Below are 13,055 nucleotides of genomic sequence, written 5' to 3' on the forward strand. Positions count from 1 at the left end.
GCCACGAACCAGTTTGCTAGTCAATGGGTAAGTGCCTTTTCATTGTTTTTTATCCTACATATTTTATTTGGTTATTAACAGCCAGTTTTTATTTTAAATGGTAATATTGCTTTTCTTGCTAATTTGTTAGCCTAGCCCTCAGAATCCATTTACAGCCCGACCTTGCTACAAACTGATTATCAGCTTCTCAATTCGTCTTTCCTTGTTCATCCTCTTAAGGTGGTTCCAGATTAATTCTTCACTCTTGTACTTTTTAGACGAAATGTCCTGTCTTACTGGGTCACAAAGCTCTCAACTCTTTCACCTCTCAGTGGAGCAGAACAGCAAACCACTCATTTGAGACTCATCAGTTTTAAACCAGACTATCAACTCTTCACCTTATGCTGATTCTGCCAGTTCATCTTAGTGTCTGAGCAATACCCTGCAAACACACATGCACACCCTTCCTTAGCGTAAGAAGATACCAGGGGAAAGGCAATACTGATACCTCCATGAAGACCTGCAGACAGATGGTATAGCCTCATTCTCTACGGTCATTCCATCCCTCTCACCTGCTCTGGATGATGCCTCATCCAGCGAGTCCCCCTCAGAGACAAAGTTCAGCATTCACTGTTGCCTTTTGGACTGCAGACCCTTACCAGATTCTCTTCTGAAATCTTCCCATTCTCTACATTTTCAAGCTCCATCATACACTCTTCACAATACCAAAGCAGAAATACAGCCCTTGTTCCCTTCTAGGCCTGACCATGACCCTAAATGCTTCCAGTGCTTCTTTTCAGTGCAAGAGTTTGACTATTTGGCATACCTGTCATGAAATACATATTTCTTTCATAGTCCCCAAGTTAATCTTCATCCCAATTCATCTAATAAACCAAAGGAGTCTCAAGTTTTTCACATATCAGAAATTATCAGATTATGGGGAAACTTCCTTCTTTCTCATAAACTTTGAATTATTGTCTACCAGTTTCTTCCATTCCCAAGGCTTTTTTAGAAAATTAAGAAAAAAGTGGCTTTCCAGTTGCTTGTAGCTGATATCATAATTGTTTGAAACACTTCAAGATTTGTTGAGTGAAATGCTTCTGGAATCTCCCCATCTGTCAAAGAAGGCAGGAGAGCATCTCATAACATAAACAGTTGCATCTCTGACTTCTCTATAGGAGCTCTGGCATTTCCAGTTACTCTTAGCCACTTGGTCTTGAAACCTTTTCCGTATTACCTTTCTTTCCCTTATCCTCTTTCATTTTCATTTTCGTCTCAAACATGGACTTTTATGCCAGTCAAGGAAAGCATTCCGTAATGCCCAAGTTAAAATTTTTTTAAAGGGCTGTTCATTCACGTAAATGTTCACTGAATATCCACCTGACAGTTTCTAGAACTTATTCCTCAAGTGGTGGAAGTTGTTATTTAATTAGATTATTAGATTCAAACATTTCCTTGAATACAGTGTGCTATTTTCATTCCCTATATGGAGCTATAAGCAGTTGTATATCTTGTTCAAGTAGAGTCAGCTGCAGAAGTTTTCGCCCTTTCTTGTCAGATGGGAGGGAACTCTAACTTAACATGTAATGAGGGTTTTCTGGTCGTGGTTAGCCATCAGCACGTTGAGTTTAGAGTTTAGATTTTATTATGTTTCCTGATTTTCCCACGTTACTTCATGCACTGCTCACCATTCACCCAAATGTCTTCCAGTAAAGTCCACTCTCATAAAGAGTCACAAAGTCTGCCATTCAGGATGGCTTTCCCGCCTTGACTTCTGAATATTATCTTCAAGCCTAAGAGAAGCACAGCATAAGTTTGCTACAGGCAGGACCATTACTTTGTGTTTGAAGAGAGCTCACCTGGGTGGATGCTTTCTGCAGTTGCCTTAAGAGAGTTTGAGAAGCAGGTCCAGGGGAGAATCACCTGATCTCTAACACTAACTGTTGGTGCCTGCAGCCTGCTTCATGGACAACCAGAATGGCACTTCATGGAGTACAGGGGAAGGGTACAGCAAGACACCTAAGTAGCTCACTGGTTGGAGCTATTTCTAAAACAGTTGCCCACCTGTCTTCTTAGTTTCAGTGTATGTAATCTTGGGTATTGTATGGTGAACAGTATCCCATTTCCTTCTTTCCTGAACCAGAAGCCAACAGGTGCTATTCCTTTACAGTCCATGGATCCTAAGTCAAACCAATAGCAGCAGTAAGGAAAACCTTTTCTACCACACAACATTCAATCATCCAGATATTTTTCAGCTTTTGTTATTTGAGATAAATATTTTAAAACCTATTAACTTAAAACTTCACAATCTAGATGCTGCAGTCTTCTAGCAACATTCACATTTTTGAGTATGGTAGGTAAGAATCACACAGGAAATATTTCTGGGGGCAAGAATCAGATAGAGAATATTTCTGGGACCTCTTAGCTTGACAAGTCATTAGATCTGAACTGGATTTTTAGATCTGAGCCAGAGCTTGTTTGTTCTTTTGTGTAACTGGGTAGTAGTAAATGTCATTGGACTATGCTATTGAGTGCTGCATAGCAGAACGTGTATAGAAGTGATTTTAGTTGTTTCAGAATTCCAGCCTCCTATTACCCTATCATGCTTATAAAAAGAACAGAGATACACTTTTCAGTTTGGAGAAAAGTGAGTGCTGTTTCAGTGGAATGTGCCACAGCCAGTGCTTTGTATAAAATGTCTATAGAAATGAGAAGTGGCCTTTAATTTGATAAACTTTGTTTCTGAAGCTATTTGAGTTATAAAATTCAAGGGGGAAACTCATTTAACTGCGTAAGTAGTAGAGGATTATAATCGACTTGATAGTAAAAAGTGTAGAGACAATTTAATGTACATGTAATATTGTTATATGTTGGCAGTAGCAGTTTCAGTTCAGATGATCATGTACAATTTATTTTCACGGCAATGCAACCTTAAAACATGCAAAAGAAAGCTATATTGGAAAATCTTAAAAAAAAACCCCGAAGTAATTAATAAAGCCAACTCCAATATTGGGACGTAGTGAGGTAGAATGGAAAAGGAAATTGAATATATTGTGGAATTGTGCAACTTACAGTTCTCCGGTGATAAGCACAAGATTTATGAACAATCTCCTCTCTTTCCCAAAAGCACAACTGTCAAAAGGCACTAAAATACTTTGTCTCCTTTCTAATGATAATACTGAGGCTGCTAGTAGGAGCAGTGAGCCATATTGGGAAGACCTGGGACACAGCAACCCTGGCTGTACATACAGACTGAGGGACGAGATGCTGGAGAGCAGCTCTGCGGAGAGGGATCTGGGGGTTCTCATCACTGGCAAGTTGAACATGAGCCAACAGTGTCCCTGGCAGCCAAGAGGGCAACCGTGTCCTTGGGTGCAGCCGGGCGAGGGAGGTGATTGTCCCGCTCTGCTCTGCACTGGTGCAGCCTCACCTGGAGCACTGTGTGCAGTTCTGGGCACTACAGGATAAAAAAGATATTAAACTACTAGAGAGTGCCCAGAAAAGGGCTACAAAGTTGGTAAAGGGTCTAGACCAGAAGCTGTATGAGGAGCGGCTAAAGTCACTTGGTTTGTTCAGCCTGGAGAAGAAGAACCTAAGGGAAGACCTCATGGTGGCTACAGCTTCCTCACAAGGGGAGGAGGAAGGGTAGACGCTGATCTCTTCTCTCTGGCAACCAATGACAGAACCCAAGGGAATGGCAGAAAGATGCACCAGGGGAGGTTTAGGTTGGACATTAGTAAAAGGTTCTTCGCGCAGAGGGTGGTGGAGCACTGGGACAGGCTCCCAAGGGAGGTGTCGCAGCCCCAAGTCTGACAGTGTTCAAGAAGAGACTGGACAACACCCTCAGACACATGGTGTGAATTGTGGGGTTGTCATATGCAGGGACAGGAGTTGGACTTGATCCTTATGGGTCCCTTCCAACTCAGGACATTCTGTGTTTCTATGACCAGCCAAATTGTCTTGAAAAGCCAGTCTGGTTTGGTTACATGCCATGACATGCTTTGCCACTAAATGTAGTTTTCTCCCATGTGGCTCCCACACCTGCAGCTGGATTTCTTATTTTACTGGGAATTATTCTAGGGCAACTGGAAAGGCAGAGGCCCCTTCAGGGGCTTTGGGATGATGCTCCACAATGTGTATTCAAATAATTTAGCTGTGGGAGCTGACTGGTCAGGATTCAGAGTCCATGTGGATGGTGATCACGTCAGCCAGCAGAACAGAAGTGTAAAGGCACAACTACCCATAAATGCATTTGGAAAAGGGGTGAGGATTTGTCTGCTCTCACCCTGCAACCTTCGCAGAAGTAGAAAAGCTGCAGTCCTAGAGATCCTGATTTTAGGATTGTGCACACAACCTTGTCAGCTCATACCATTTTGTCATTAGTTCTACAACAGTTGCACTCTTTAAAAACCTGTCTCCTGGAGTCAAATAATCTTGCATGAGGATCTGAAGTTTTGTTTTGTCAGGGGTGCTGTGTTAGTGGAAGGTGGGATTGGGGAGGTGTGGGTTAAAAAAATTATGATTTTTGTAGTTTGCAAAATCTTGAAAAAAAAGGAAATCAAATCCAAAATAAAAATATCAAATATTATTTCTAAACAAATATAATTATTTTGGAAGCTTTATTTGATTTTTTAATAATTTGGTTTACTTCTTGGTTTTCTTGGTCACAAGTGAAATTGCTTAGTGATTATATTCCATTCCTATGGAATTGTATTTGCCTAGTGGTGAAAAAAAACAAACAAAAAAACCCATGGCCTTGGAATATACATTGTTCCATTAATGTAATGTACCATGGAGATAAAGTTGCAGACACTTTCTGGGAGTGACAACTGTGATTTTGCATACATCATAGGATTACCTATAGCTTTGACATGCATCTGTGGGAACATCATTATTTATTGTTTTCAAAGAGTAAGAAACCATTACTTTCTGAAGACTGTGCAAATAACAGATATCCGACAGTTTGGGGTGATTTAACTCCTTAGCAGATCAAGAGAATATTATATTGGCCAAGACATTAATTGATTTGAATAAAATATATCTGCCACTATGGAAAATTATTTGATGTATTTCTAATATGTTATTTCACTCTTCTGAGATGTTTGTTGATGTTCTTCTGATATGTGTCTCGGCATTTTCCAAGCATTTTTAAACTTTAAAAGAAATTAAAACCAAAAATTAACATGCATGGTGTTGGTATCTGTAACAGATACATACGTGTGGGTAAACATATCTGATAGTTTTATTCTCTCTTAGGTTCAGTAGGTGGGATGTTTAGAAAATCATTCCTAAATATATTAAGCAGATCAGATTTAATGTTTTGGTTTGTATGGCAACAATCTGAGACAGATTAAAAATAGCCTTTAAAAACTTGGAACTCTGGAAACTATTCAGCTGGCAGCTGCTAAGTTAGGCTAATGTTTATACTGACCTCAGTACTTTTTCTCCGAGCATTATGCTGTTAACTGTTCCAAGGAGCCTTGAACTATGAAGATAGGGTTAGTCTTTACAAGTCACATTTTCTGTGAAGTGGCTATTGGGGACAATCTTTCCTGTCAGATAAATGCTTCTACAGGAAGAATTACTGTTTAAATTGATGTGCCTCCTTGATAGAATGGGATCCCTAGTTCCTGTTAATTTCAGGAGGGAACTCTGTAGTATTATCTAAAAAGTCTTTCAGATTTATTTTAAAAGCATTTACTTAAAGGCACCTTTTTTTTGTGAAAAAGCAAAAGAAAAAGGCTATGGAGAATGAAGTCTATTTTATTATGCCTTTTATGGCCTATTAATTTGTTACCATCTATTCTGCTTTGTTGATGAAATTTTAATTTTGCCCTTGCTTGAGCATATTGTAAGATTTGTATAAACTGCAGCTCACTGTGCTAATAGAAAGGCTCTTTTAGGATTAACAATTGGAGCTCATTTTATTTCTAGAGGACATTTAAAATAACTTATGAATGAGAGTTGTCAGACATGAAATGCTGTATTAATTAAATCTTATTCTAGTCTTTTTTGCTTCTCCAGCTAAACCAACCCTTTAGAAAAAAAATACATGGCCACCTTAATTATATAGGAGAAGACAAAAAGTATCCTTCACATTCCTTCGCCTGAATAAGAATAAGAACTCAATTCATCTAAATAATAACCCCATTAGCTGCTTAACTCAACAGTGTACATGGGAAAATTTTCAACACAGAATGTAAGAAAGTGTTGATTGGGTGGATCATTTTCAAGGGTTTGTTCTTCTGATGTTCAAAATGATAATTTTAAGTAAATCTGATCTGGCAGGGTTATCAGCTTTGTACCATTTATGACTTATGACAAAAGTGTGTGTTCATAAACATGCTAATGCTTCTTTATCTTTTGAAATACAGCAACAATACCATTCAAAAATAGACGACTTGATTGACGAAACTGTTAAAGAAATTATTTCACTTCTTGTTTCAAAGGTAAAACAATTTAGATTTTAATTTATAATAAAGTAGAAAAATGCATCTCTGTTGAACTTCTGAAATGTCTTTCAATATCACGGTTTTTCTGTACACAATGAGGCTGGCAGACAGCAACATGATTTGTAAATAATAGTCATGCAAATTATACTGAATTTACAAAATTAAATTTTATTACCCATAAGGTAAACAATTTCCCTGCAACTTGCTAATTGGATAAGTTTCTCTTCTGTGCTTCTGTTACAGATAAGAGCTGCTAGCAGCTAGTAGAACTGGCAGGACTTAATAATGTCAATATTAGCTTATGTAATAGCATGTTTTATTTTTTGTTCAATTTTTCACATCAAAGATTTATTCCTATCGCTAAGTCCTATTTAAATTTTGTATTTAAAGATGGACAACATCCAGAGTACCGGTATAACTTTTTAATGAGATTTTGTTTTACAAAACGTTTAGTTTAAAAATAATTTATAGTATAAGTTGCTGTTTCTTGAAATCTGCTTTGTAGCGTTTTTTTATATTTGAAAAGAAAAGATGTTTTGACATTATATGGGTACTTGGAGAATAAGTGAAAAACCAAGTTAAACAATGTCGTATGTTACGGTAGCACCTCTACTCCAGCAAAAGTCTTAAGTGTTTAGTATAAAAGAAAACCTTTCAGTCCCTAATAGTTTGAAGGACACAGCAAATAATGACAGAACAGCAAGATTTTGTAAGACACTTTGTTTTCTATGCATTGCAAATTACCCAGAAATATCTGACTTTCAAAATAGGAGAAATAAGCTGTAGATTTACAATTTGCAAGTTAGTGGAGAAAAAAATTCATATTTTCATCATGCCTTCATTTTCACTTGTTACAGCTTGCTGGCAGGGGTGGGGGGATAGGAATCTCCTTTTGGATTGATATCCACCATGCTTGCACAGGCGTTGAAGTTTTTTGCAGAATGACTGTAGAAATTTAAGCAAAATGTGTTACTTACTGATAAATGTGTAAAAAACACACACATTTTTTCTCTAAAGTGAAGGGTTGATGGATACATTAACTACAAATGGTTCAACTCTACAGTTTTGAATTTTACATGCTGCCTGTCACCACTCTGAAATGATCTGTCAGGTTATGGATTTAGTGTTCCTGAAGAGGAAGAAAGGAGAATTTAATCAGGGAAAATCATAAAAGTTAAACCTTTTTCTTTTTATTTTCCTTTTTTTTTTTTTTTTTTTTTAATAGCTGAGATTATAGCAGAAGGAAGAAAACAGTCATATTACTCCTGCATGTATGCACAAGAAATTCTAGAGACAATTGCCATCAATACAGGGGGATTTGCATTATGAGGTGCCACATATACCATTATAAGAGGTTGAGATCTTGGAACAGGAAGCAAATATTCTGTGTCATTGGCTGATGATTAGAAACTTAACTGCTCTCTCCTCACTTGGAATGTGAAATGCCAGTGACATCTTGAGTGCTTCTGTTTCAAGGCAGAAAGCCTCTGAGGGTACAGAGAAAGGCTGATGTTTCACTCTTGGTTTTGCCCAGGAAAAATGCACATCAATGTGCATAATATCTATCTGTGTTCATTTTTTTCATCAGATATATTTTAATTACTTTTTAGCCTTTGCATGTGTATTATTTCATTTGTGTTGCAGTGAAATAAGTGTTTCAATAATTATTTTTAACTGCAAGTCATCTGTGAAAATGAAAAGTCTTTATCAAGTCTTATTTCAGTAAGACTTTACTTGATAAAGACTACACTGTGCATTTTGTACACAAGACTTACCAAGCTAAAACATTTAAAAAATCACAGGAATAGCACAAAACAATGAAACAAAGCACAGTCTGTCTCAGGGTAACCAACTCAGAGAATGTGAGGTATACAGAGGAATGCTCTTAGAGCTTCACATTTCATTACACTGAGATCTCAGAAGACAAGTTTCCAGCTTCGTAACTAAACCCTTCATTTATACGGACATCTTTGACACTGCAACATTTTGCTCTCTGTTCTTTTGTGTCCCACTTGGATTGGAACCATTTGTGGACCGCTTGTTGTTTGTGAGATCAGCCCCTTCCATAGCAGATCTTTGTACAATGAGGCTGAACACCCTTCTGCAGAGAGAATTCTTGCCAGTCAGATAAAATGAGTTAAAGTACGAACAGCAGCTTCTCGCAGGCATACAATGGCAAAGAAGGAAGCTGGTATTTGGTCTAATAAAGGGACTGTAATTATCCTGTGCAAGGGATGCCGAAACAACTGCCACTCTCTCTCGTGATGTGGTTTTATTCCTTGATTGGCACCTACATACTGGTGTCTTAATTAATCACTGTAAATATGACAGGTTAGATTGATAAATGACACATGTAGGTTTGCACTTGCTCCTGCTCCTTGAACTGTTAAGAGCAGGGCTTATTGTGAAGTGATGATCTCAGTTCCTCTGGAGGTGACACTGTTGTGACACTGTTACAGTGCCCATTAACAGCATGCCAGATGGAATTTTGTTCCGTCCTCACACTCATAAAATGATACTCATGGCTGTGGGAATGATTGTATTTGGAGCAATGGATGACTTTTAAAACAATCTTTATATAAACTGGAAAGCAATTCATATGTGTAAAATAAATGTGCATTAATACAACAGGTGAGAGATATTTTATGCTATGTACCACCGATTACTTGAGCAACAAAACATCACAGAGGGACATGAGAAGAGGATTTGTTTGTTTTAAAGCTAATTTCGGAGAGTTTAAACATTAAGGCTATAAATAATGCAATTAATAAGATTTTTTTTTGTCAGAAATAAATTTGGGCAAAAGCACATTTTCATGCCACTTGCTGAGTAGTCACACTACATGGAGAATCACAGGTGAAAGTGTGGGGGAGAGGAACAGCACCATACCAGAGGTTTGGGGCCTACATTTACTTGCCCCTTCTTGCCTGTGTAGAAGCAGTTCAACAGCACATGCTGTTGCTGAAGATGAGCTGACAGAAAAGACTCATGTTATTACACTGCTGAGTGAAATCAAGGCTGGGTTTCTATTCCGTAGCAAAGAGGAACATGATATCAAGATCACCACTTTTAACAATTGTGCTCCATCATCTTTGAAGCTGTGATCTTAGAAATTGTGGTGCTAGAAAATAATGAGTGTTTTATACCCAAAATACATGCTGGGTACACGTAGTCCTGTATTTAACCATTTCCAGAAGCAGCAAAGTGGTGTTGGGTAGCAGACCCACCTCAGGAGAATTTTGGGGTTGAGTTTCTGTTTGTGCAGTGATTCAACATTTTCCATCAGTTCAACTGATAAGTGAAGCTGAGTAAAGAATGTTGTCCTTGATTTCAGCACTTCATGAGATGGAGAAAATGATCAAATTTACAGTTTGCTTTGCCCTACTGAACAATAAAAATCCGAGGAAGAAGAACTCAGATTCTCATACAAAATATTTACTTCTCATATTGTGTGTTTAGATTTTTCTCTGTGCTTTTCCTTCAGGTTGTTTCAGTGTTAGAAGGTGTGCTGTCTAAATTGTCAAGGTACGATGAAGGCACTTTCTTCTCATCATTAGTTTCATTCACTGTAAGTATTTGGATTCACAGTGGTTCTGTTCTTGTATCTGTGCATAACTCTGAAATTGTGCACAATCTGTAGCAATAAGCACTTACCATGTGTTGTTTTATTTTTGATTTACTAAAGGTGAAAGCAGCTGCAAAATATGTTGACGTTCCAGTAAGTACAACCCTTTTAATTTATTTTTTCTAGCATTCATAATAATTCAAAAATAGAGGGTTTTGTTAGCTCACATTTTTTGTTGTTGACATTTTGCTTTCCTATAGAGATTCGTTGTAGCTTTACACAGAGTATTTAAACAGTCACCACAACCCTCAGAAGGCATTTCATTTCCCTCAAGCAAAGCTTAGAAAGGTTATTCTCAATGCACTTTTTCAGTTGGGGAAGAGTGGGCATTGTAACTTAGTCTTTTGTAGGGGTCTTTCCATCATTTTGATAAATTGTTCACAAGTATAAGATAAGTCACAATTAAAAGCATCATATTTGAGTATCAATTATTTATTGATTTCTTACTTTGGGACCCAATCTTGTTTGTTTAATCCCTTGCTTGCTAAATCTCTAATTGGTTTAAAATTGCTTGTGCAATGTTTATTTGATGTAAATAAAACTAAATACTGTAGCTGTTGGAGCTCTTTTATACATAAAAGCAAAATTCAACTATCAGAATATTTTTATTAGAGTATCATAGTAGAATATATTTTCTTTAAAAAAAAAGCAAGGGAGAAGGTACATGAACTTACAAGAAATAAAGTGATAAATATAGAAGAGCACCAGAGATGCTAGACTTTATGTTTGCTAGAAATCCTTTCACCAGGTCTATACTTAAAAATATAATAGTTGCAAGTTTATAATATTACATATTACATATTTTTTTAAATCTATGCATGATAAATAAAAGGAAAAATCTCTATTTCTGGAATTTGTAATTTGGTTGTCTTTGTATTCACTTTATTCATAATATAACAAATTGTAATGTTTTTGTTTGGATGATATTTTCATAATTTTTTTCTTATTTGATTAAACGTGGACTTTTTATTTTTTATATTTTTTATAAAAAGGAAGAAAAAAGTAGGTTTGATCGTGCATTCAAAGGGATGACCTCACATCAAATCCAGTTAATTTAGAATACCTCTTGTTAATATATTGTACTGTGGACCTTCCCCAAAAGTTCCTTGGCAAGGCACTTAATATTCAAAATCCTGAGGAAAAAATTAATAAACAAACTACAAATTCCTTGCTTCCATCAGGGAACATGAAAAATTCTCATAATTACATGGAATATCTATGAGAAGGAGATGTCAAAGTCTTTTACCATTGGCTTGGATATGTTGATGTCAAAGTTAGTGATAATGATAAGGCTGAAAAATACCTTTGCCACAAGTTCAGGGGAATATTGCGAGTCAGATCCCACAGGGACCCCCACCCGGAGGGAGGGGAAGGCAGAGAGGGGACGTGATTGCTGGAGCCCCGTTGCCTTTCTCACATTCACTGAATGGTGTTGCTTGATCTGAAGAGATGACCAGATTATCAACAGACTATCAGGATCCTTGCATTTTACAGCCTCTTCACTTTTCAGCTATCCCACACACCTTTCCCACAGCTCAAGATATGAACAACACTAGAGAAACAGCACTGCAGTTGTAAACTACAGGTGTAAACTGTGCTTCAGGGAGGCTGTGCATCTAACCAAGCCAGCATTTCCCAAATACTAGAGGACATTTTTCCTAGGTTGAAGGAGTTTGATAGGCTGGGTTTTTGGTTTGCTTCTCCACATTCTTCCCCTTGTCGTGAAGACACAATTGAGGCCACAAAGAGCCGTTACTGTCCCAAGTGACAGTAAGTGTCCAGTCTGAAGAGGCTCTACAAACACCGCTTGTGGTAGTTACAAATTCCAACTGCAAAAGAAGGCTGTACATCATCATGTTACAAGGCCGTCTCCTGGGTTCACAAGTGAAGGGAGAAGCGAGAACGGTGGCACAGGGTGACTGGAGCTCTTGGTCGTGTGATGATAACCTGGCAAGCCTGCACTGAAGCTAATTGAATTCCTCTTGTGGGGGTGTACTTTGGACATATATGGTTTAAAATCTCTTTGTGTCCCTCCTTACCATGTAGCTGTATATATGGAAATTACTTAAAGGTAACCACAATAGGCCCCTTCTCTTGATACAGTTGCAAATTTGTGGAAACTTGCACTTTGTTAGAGGACCCCATTCTGCTCCCATGCCCCACCTTCATTCAAGGATCTCCCTGGGCCATCCTGACGTTGTCCTTAGGGTCCCTGAAACAGAGGTGTTGATCACTTGGTAGATCTGGGGGAGAAGGAGGTCATGGGGAGCAAAAGGCCTTTGAGAGTTTTTTAAGTGTGTGAATTGAACAGAGTTTTTGATCATTGATTATCAGGCTGAATATTTGGCAAAGAGGGAAAACCACGCTCATTTATAGTGAAATAAGAAGAAACTAACTAAACAAAAAAGATGTTAGAAGAAAATTAAGGTAGTACTGAGTGAAATGTTTTATAGAGAGGTAAAGGGGATAAAAAAGTGAAAAGGTAAATAATAATAGAAATAATAAAGAATTCAAAGAGAATGAGAACATTCTTGGATGATTCTTGGTCATTTGGAGGAAAAGGTTAATTCTGTTAACATAAGTAGGTGATTTAGAGTTGGTCACAAAAACGCGCGCTCGCCAGCAGGCATCCCTCAGTTTCTTAGGGCCAGGGTGAGACATGTGGACTCAGACATGCAGTTTGTTTGGCTGATACGTTTGTGAAAATGTTATGTTGCTATCTACCCTTCCATTATTACCAGATATTTATTAATAAATCCATTAAAAAAAAAAAGAAAAAGAAGTTTCATCTCTTCTTTTTTTAACCTGTTGAAGAAAACATTCAACATAAGCCTCTGTTTTTCAGAATGCCTTTTAGTAAATAAAACTTATGTGATCACCTGGAGCTCTCAGCGCTTCCCGAGTCATTGCGTACAGGGCTGTGTGGACACTGTGTATGTTTCGGTAACTGAAACACCAAAAGCAATATTAGTAACAGTACAAAATAACCCAGACTAAGC

The 13,055-nt window shown here is 37.6% G+C and overlaps 1 protein-coding gene across 3 annotated transcripts in view; it reads left to right on the forward strand.

Moving 5' to 3' along the window:
• Positions 1-13,055, forward strand: part of CADPS2 (calcium dependent secretion activator 2) — a gene marked incomplete at its 5' end in the record, with an annotated part of 304,710 nt that overhangs the window by 263,405 nt on the left and 28,250 nt on the right. For 2 of the 3 annotated variants that reach the window (XM_082042913.1, XM_082042915.1), the window contains 3 exons: positions 6,354-6,428; positions 9,916-9,999; positions 10,117-10,149. In XM_082042913.1, coding sequence (XP_081899039.1) covers positions 6,354-6,428; positions 9,916-9,999; positions 10,117-10,149 — 192 coding nt within the window. Of the gene's footprint in view, positions 1-12; positions 28-6,353; positions 6,429-9,915; positions 10,000-10,116; positions 10,150-13,055 lie in introns of all 3 variants that reach the window. The other variant, XM_082042914.1, reaches the window with a different exon arrangement.

This window comes from Streptopelia decaocto (genome assembly GCF_964273445.1).
Source record: "Streptopelia decaocto genome assembly, chromosome: 1".
Classification (NCBI taxonomy): domain Eukaryota; kingdom Metazoa; phylum Chordata; class Aves; order Columbiformes; family Columbidae; genus Streptopelia; species Streptopelia decaocto.